This window comes from Triticum aestivum, chromosome 2B (genome assembly GCF_018294505.1).
Source record: "Triticum aestivum cultivar Chinese Spring chromosome 2B, IWGSC CS RefSeq v2.1, whole genome shotgun sequence".
NCBI classification, from domain to species: Eukaryota; Viridiplantae; Streptophyta; class Magnoliopsida; order Poales; family Poaceae; genus Triticum; species Triticum aestivum.
Window position 1 is genome coordinate 421,648,886 of NC_057798.1, and position 7,700 is coordinate 421,656,585.

A 7,700-nucleotide genomic window follows, 5' to 3' on the forward strand; every position below is an offset into this window, starting at 1 on the left:
CACTTCTACGAACCGCCGATGTCGGATAAACCTTCCTCTTTCAGGAACGTTTTGGTTTATCCGCCACTCCCTCCGCGTTCATGTGACTGGTGGCAGCTTGTGTAGTGCATTCTAGCGGTATATGGTCTACATGTCCTTCATTACTCTGTTCCCTCTAACTCAACTTCGGCCTCCGAAGTGGGTAGGAGGTCGTAACTCTCTAGAACTGAAAGCCCGATTTTGTTAATATCGAACTCATTCATAGGCCTCACAGCCGCGATATTTCAAATTATCTCAAACGCTCTCTCAGCTTCCAAGTCTAATATAATCATTAACATATTTTGCAATTTCCTTCCCATTGGACCCGAGGGATACTCCTAAGTTGGTTGCATTACTTATGATCTCATGTTCTGAAAAATGCAAAACGGGACAACTCGTATTAACAGACATACCTATAGTTGCCTCGATGTCACGAAGCTTGGGTGCCCTCATAGCACGCTCTAACGGATCATCCCTGTTGCTCCATAGGGCATTATTGAATACTCCCTCCGTCTCAAAATAAGTGTCTAACTTTGTACTAGTTCTAGTACAAATTTGTATTAAGTTTAAGACACTTATTTTGGGACGGAGGAAGTATAATATAATAATATGGTTGTGTGCGTAGATCGGGGTTCAACCTCCTTTTAAAAAAACTATATGTGGTGTGACAGTGTGACATGCATCACTCATTTTCTCTGTAGCCGCCTTGCTCGCGGCCCCATCCCCCTTGTCTGAGGAGGACTTGTTCTGCCGCTTCCTCGCCGTGGCCACCCGGGCCGCCGACGTCTAGCCCCCGCGGTGCTCTCCCTCTCGCGGAATCTTCAACACGCCTTCTACCTGCCTGCGGTGCGGTTCTTATCCCCTTACTAGCCTTTTATCTCTATTGCTCCATTAGAGAGGTTCGCCACTTCTCTGGAATTTGATTCCGTGCTTTGGTTGTAGCATCTAAGAGCGACAGAGTTTGCTCTTGCCTCATTTTGAAGTACATCTTAGGAGGTTCTGTTTTGCGCGTAGAGGAGGGATGCCTTGAATTTTTGCTCGGATGGATTCAAGAAGCCATTCTGAATTTTTACTTTTGCGGTTCCTAATCACAGAACTCGTCAGTTGATTCGCTAATGGCCCTGGATCTTGGAAAATGCCCTTTCATTTATATGTATGAAGTAGGTGGTAGCACGTGAGTGGCCAGACACAACAGAACAGAAAAGTAACGAATTTCAAGATATGCGCGCTTAGAAACGATTGTCCGTGTCATAAACAGTTTGCATTATTGATATGTTCAAAAGGTGTGACAGTGACAACGAGTGGGCAAAGGGAATCCATGTTTGATTTCATTAGTACTACCTTGGTATATATTCCTCTCATCCGTATTGCAGATCTAAGTGCACTAAATTAAATTTACCAAGAAGGGATAGAATAGAAATGGCAATCTTGTTCTGGTCGAGCATGTATTCTTTGTCATCCAATTCACTACAGATTGTCGGATAGTTATTCTCTCAGTTGTGTTGAACCTGGTTGCCAAGCTGCCTCCTTAGTCTCCCATAGAGTTTTAGTCCACTTGACTTCTGTACTCTGAATCGTCTCAATCATGCTCAAATTTTCTTGTTGACACATGCTGAACTTGGCTGCCAAGCTAATGCCCTCTGTTTCCTCTCGATTTCCTGTCGGAATTTGGCTAATATAATATTGGTAAAATCCATTGGTATCTTCTTCCACGTTCGTGTTAAATATCCCTTCATTTCACTTGTGAACACCTACCTTGTTCAGAAGTAGAGTGTGAAGTTCCAAGAATGCTGCCAAACATGGAGGAACCCCTTGTTGGAGGCAAGAGTGAGAAGACAGGAGGGCCAGGAGAGAGCCTCCTAGTGATTGAGGTCAAGAAGCAGCTGTACCTTGCCGGGCCTCTCGTCATCGGAAGCCTCCTGCAGAACGTCGTCCAGATGATATCGGTCATGTTTGTCGGTCACCTCGGCGAGCTCGATCTCTCGAGTGCCTCCATCGCCACCTCCTTCGCCGGTGTCACCGGCTTCAGCTTGTTGGTATATATATTATGTCCATTTCATCTCTTGCATCTGTTGCATCTGTTGGACCTCCTGACAACTAACATCACATTGCTTTGTTCATGATTATTTGAGGCTGGCATGTCGAGCAGCTTGGACACACTGTGTGGGCAAGCCTTCGGAGCAAAGCAGTACCATCTTCTTGGCATCTACAAGCAGAGGGCAATCCTTGTGCTCACTCCTCTGAGCGTCGTGGTTGCTGTGATATGGGCATACACTGGCCAGATCCTCCTCTTCTTCGGCCAGGACCCTGAGATTGCCATGGGAGCAGGGAGCTACATCCGTTGGATGATCCCGGCGCTGTTCGTCTACGGCCCGCTGCAGTGTCATGTCCGGTTCCTACAGACGCAGAACATCGTCCTCCCGGTGATGCTGAGCTCAGGTGTCACAGCACTGAACCATATCTTGGTGTGCTGGTTGCTGGTTTACAAGCTTGGCCTGGGCAACAAGGGTGCTGCCTTGGCCAATACCATCTCTTACCTGACAAATCTGCTCATCCTGGCTCTCTACATCAGGCTCTCTCCATCCTGTAAGAGGACTTGGACAGGGTTGTCAATGGAGGCGTTTCGCGACATCCTTAGCTTTTTGAGGCTTGCCGTTCCATCTGCTCTCATGGTTTGGTGAGTTTGAGTTGATCCCTCTCTAATTGCAGGTAGAATTTTTCGTCGTCCATCTCCAATTGAATTTCATTCTACATTTATTTTACACAGTTTGGAGTGGTGGTCATTTGAGCTGCTTGTACTTTTTTCTGGATTTCTTCCAAATCCTAAGCTCGAGGCGTCGGTGTTGTCCATCAGGTGAGGTATCATATGCATGGTTTATTTCACATCTCGTTCGCCTTCGCCTTCTTCTGATAGTAACAGCTGAACTTGCTGCAGTTTAAATACTCTTTCACTACTATTCAGAATCCCATCTGGTCTTGGTGCAGCTATAAGGTCAGATTGAACGACTCGAATTCATAAACCTGAATTTTTTTTTTGCGCTGGTATAAACCTGATATTTTGTTCATATAGTACTTCAATGATACTATCTATCTTACCATACGAAAACTTAATATTCATTATCTCTCGCCTCTGTAGCACCCGAGTATCAAACGAGCTCGGCGCGGGGCGGCCTGAGGCTGCCCGTTTAGCGACCCATGTGATCATGGTTCTGGGTCTTGTGTCAAGCGTATCGGTTGGTCTTGCTATCATTTTGGTGCGCAATTTATGGGGGTACGCATACAGCAACGAAAAGGAAGTGGTGGAATACATTGCCAGAATGATGCCAATTCTTGCCGTGACATTCTTGTTTGATGACCTGCAGTGTGTCCTTTCAGGTAAGTGCAGTGTAGGTGCTTCAGAGAAAATAAATTTGGAAATTATAAGGAGCCTGTGTATAGATATAGGATGAACAATATCTGTGATCGGCGTTTTTTCAGGTATCGTTAGGGGCTGTGGCTTCCAGAAGATTGGTGCGTATGTCAATCTCAGCGCGTACTACCTTGTCGGCATCCCGGCGGCTTTATATTTTGCCTTTGTGTACCATCTTGGTGGAATGGTACTTATTTTACTTATGTTATTATACAAAAGGATCTAAGTTGACCTATATTCCTCATTTGACTTGAGGAAACCTCTGAAAAATGTCGTTATGAACTGTTAGGGGCTGTGGTTCGGATTAACCTGTGGGCTTGTCGTGCAGACAGTGTTGCTCATGTCCATTACCCTGCGCACCAACTGGGACAAAGAAGTAAGCGCGCGGTCATATTGTTTTGTGAGTTTTGTTTTGTTGGCTTCTCGGTGATCTTACTGCATTGTTGCTTTGGTAGGCTTTGAAGGCAAAGGACAGGGTTTTCAGTTCTTCCCTGCCTGTAGACTTGGCAACATGAGACACACAAGACAAGATGCACAATTTTCTCGGGAAATTAGGCAGGGAGATGTGCATGGAGATAAGGAACCAATGAGGAATTGGTTGCTAAAATGGTGCTTCACTGGCATGTGCAATTCTTCACAGAAACATCTGGAAATAGGCGATCCGCTTTGGTAAAAACAATTTGGATACGGAAAATAAAATGTTAGGATGAGTAGAGGCGCAGTACTACCCTTGATAATGTAAGCAAGGGAATAAAATGTCTCTTCACTAGAACCCATAGTGTGGATCCAGGATTTCCTGAGAGGATTGATGAGATTATTCTCTTCACGGAAAGGAGGTTCCTCGTCAGCATTGCATATGCTTGGTTTTTGTGCTTGGTAGTGCATTTCTGAGGGATGAGGACGCTAGTGATTACGATTGAGGGCCACTAGGTATCTAGAAAAGGCTAAAAGTAATGTTCGCCAGGACAAATAAAACAAGGAGGCAACGTTAAGGCTTTGCAGAAATGTGCTTCATGGGCAAACGGCGGTGACAAAAGTGTTCGTCATCTTGGCTGGATGATTTTGAGCTTTCGTGATGGTAGTAGTAGCGTGGCCCCGGGTGAGTCGGCAAAACTTGGTGTTGGCGCGGAGGTGCCAGCCATGCATTGGACGGAGAACGCTCATGGTCCGTTGTGTCCCTGATCTAGTGCTAGTAGCATCGCTGCGCACTATGGTTTAGTGGGGAGAAGACTAGAATAGAAACACAGGGTGTGCAAAACTGAGATGCATGTCCCTTAAAGTCTGCCACATTGGTCCAGCAGGCGGAAATGATGCTATCAAGACAGCTCAATGTGGCAGCCGCCTCCTCCCCTAAAAAATGGGGACGCGGTGGATCCCGATCCTCGCCTGTGGGTTGGCTCCATTTCACGTATATTTTTGAATTTTGTTAGGGTCTGTGTCATGCTCAGAAAGTCGAGACGAGGTGGCTATCTGAAGATGGAATAAGGCTCTTCCCACCTAGTCCCCACTTCGGTGGTGCATCTAACATCGTCGGTGGGCGTGTGGAGCTGTGTCTTCGGTGGATATGCCTTTGGTGGATTTACTCGGATCTATTCGTCATTCGTCTATGTTTGTGTATCTTCAGGTTGAATTCTTCCAACCTACGTTACTCTTCATCGGCGGCGGTTGCTGTTCTGGTGTGTTGGTCCTATGAGGCCTTAGCATGACGACTTTCCGACTGTCTACTACAACAGATTTTGCCCGGCTCCGGTGAAGGAAGAGTGATGACGGTGGCGCGTCTTCGGCTTCCTTCAGTGCTTGTAGTCGCCACTAGTTGGTCTATGAATCTTTATTATTTCGTGTTCGTTGTATTGTCATTATTGAAGAGGAATAAATCGGATGTTTTCCCAGAAAAAAAATGGAAGCTCAACTAGACCAAAATGCAATTGACCCTTTTGGTATCGGTTACATGTGTTCTACGTATTTAGTACTAATAATTTATTGAACACTTATGTTTTTGTTGTTTTCTCTACTATCTTTACGCTAATGTGGAAGGCACATTCTACACTGGTTTCTAGTGCATTTAGAGCTTGTTCGGAATTCCGCTAGCTCCACGAAATCCCCGGAGCTGCGGAGCCAGGAAACAGTAGCTCCACGATTTTCAACGGTAACTCCACCCACTCCGGGAGTGTAGTTGTGGAGTGGAGGTCCTCCAAATAGGGCCTTATTCTGTTGTTTTTGCACTAATGCATACTCACTTTTTTTTAATATTGCATTTTACGTGAGTTGGTTTTTTTTACTAGTTTCTTGATGTAGGGCAGAACCCTAGGGGGACGATCTTTCACGTTTGGAGAGGATCCCTACGAGGAACACGAAGAACGCGCCGAAGGAAACGAGGGAAATCACGGGGGAACACAAGAGAAAGCACTCAACCAACATGAATATGATCACACATGTGCTAGATCCAAGAAACACAAAAAGATACACGGTCCAAATCCAACAAAGGACGATACAAGCGGCGGTAGTTAATCTCCGAGAGGAGGTCTTGAATCCACGAGGGATCTTCCCGTAAAGGGGTCTTGAATCCATGGTGGATCTTCTCCGAAGAGGCCGCGGTCTCTCACGAGGAGGAGATCCGTATGGATGAGCAAAACTCTATCTCAAATGAGCTAATCCTTTGCTAACCCTAAAACGTAGGTGGAGGGGAAGTATATATAGTCTAAGGGGCGAAGAGGTACATGGGCCTCGGCCCAGATGCGCTGCACGCAGGCAGGGGAGGCCGGATGTCCGGGCGTCGGGCCGGATGTCCGGGCCTTCGCGAGGTGACGGATGTCCGGGCTAGCGGGTCGGACGTCTGGGCTGGAGTGGCCGGTCTCGGAGCTCTATGGATAGTCGGGGTCCGGATGTCCGGGCTGGGGGTGGATGTACGGCGGCTCGGGAAGAGCCGGATGTCCGGACCTCAGGCCGGATGTCCGGGCTGACGGGGTTCAGTTTCGGGTGCGTTCTATGATGGGCGCCGGATTTCCGGGGTCGGGCCGGATGTCCGGGGCCTGTAGCAGTTGGCTCTTCTTCCTTCTCCTTCCTTTGCCTCCGCGCACGCTTGGCCTTGGTCCTTGGGTTCTCCATGGTCTCCTCGGGTGTACCTGAGTATGCACAAGGTCCGCGCTTGAAGTAGCATCCATGTCTTAAATGCGAAAAGGGAAGATTCGGAAGGAGCGAATTCACCTTAGGTCCAATGGCATAAGCTCGAGATCTCATCTTATGTATCCTTGGGGCTTGGAGAGTAGTCGGAGTGTACATGGGGATGAACGTGGGATGCTCCGCATCATCTCCCCCCCCCCCCCTTGGGAAAGATCCGACCTCGGATCGTGATCCTCATCACCATGGAAACGGTTGTCGTGGACAGACTTGTAGTTGTTCGAAGTTGAAGGCATGGCGCAATCCAAGTATTCCAAGGTGTCGCCGGAGTGGTATACATGCAAAAGGAGCAAACACAAACAACACTCGGAAAATACAACGGTTAGCGCACACAAAGTGTCCATCGTGTAAGAATGAGTCCGTGCGGCAAGATAGTGCGTGGCAAGGCACAAGATGCTTATCCAGAAGATGTAGAATGAGATGTAAAGCAGTCATGTGAGCAAATTCATTTTTCATATGCACAAAGGTGTGGTGAATGTTATTACCACTGTGCAAAATGATGTCATAATGGGATGGTTTATGAAGAGCATGAACATGGTAATTAGTGCTCAATGTGATTACGTTGTCATGCAATTGATGATGGCAATATGATCATGATGTATGAATGTGCCATCAAGGAAGATCACAACAAATTTGCTAAGGAAGTGAACAAGCTCATATATCATGGATGACATGGGAATACAAGGTGCAACAAGGCAATCATAATGTGAGTCAATCCATGCATAGGGTGCAAACTTGTGGTGAGTATGATATGTCCATCGAGCATGACATGTATGAACACAATCAACAAATATGGAGGTGTTGTTGTACTAATGCTCGATTGTAACGCCCACGATGCGGCTATATCTCCCACGTGTCGAAGCACGACTTAGAGGCATAACCGCATGGTGGTTTTGTCGCAAGAAGGGTCATCTTCACACAATCCCATGTAATGAACAAGAATGGGATAAAGAGAGTTGGCTTACAATCGCCACTTCACACAATACATAAATAAGTTCATACATCATCCAAAATACACTCATAGACCGACTATGGTCAAATCCAAATGAAAAGAAGACAACCCCAAATGCTAGATCCCCGATCGTCCCAACTGGGC

At 46.8% G+C, this 7,700-nt stretch overlaps 1 protein-coding gene across 1 annotated transcript; it reads left to right on the forward strand.

The window, feature by feature from the left end:
• The first annotated feature begins 652 nt into the window (after positions 1 to 652).
• LOC123045264 (protein DETOXIFICATION 16) lies at positions 653 to 4,121 on the forward strand. The gene is made up of 9 exons (XM_044468251.1): positions 653 to 864; positions 1,783 to 2,054; positions 2,151 to 2,695; positions 2,786 to 2,872; positions 2,954 to 3,010; positions 3,155 to 3,393; positions 3,496 to 3,614; positions 3,717 to 3,803; positions 3,883 to 4,121. Exons 2-9 carry the CDS (start codon positions 1,806 to 1,808, stop codon positions 3,940 to 3,942), a joined length of 1,443 nt encoding a protein of 480 aa, XP_044324186.1. The 5' UTR covers positions 653 to 864; positions 1,783 to 1,805; the 3' UTR covers positions 3,943 to 4,121.
• Positions 4,122 to 7,700: the final 3,579 nt, after the last annotated feature.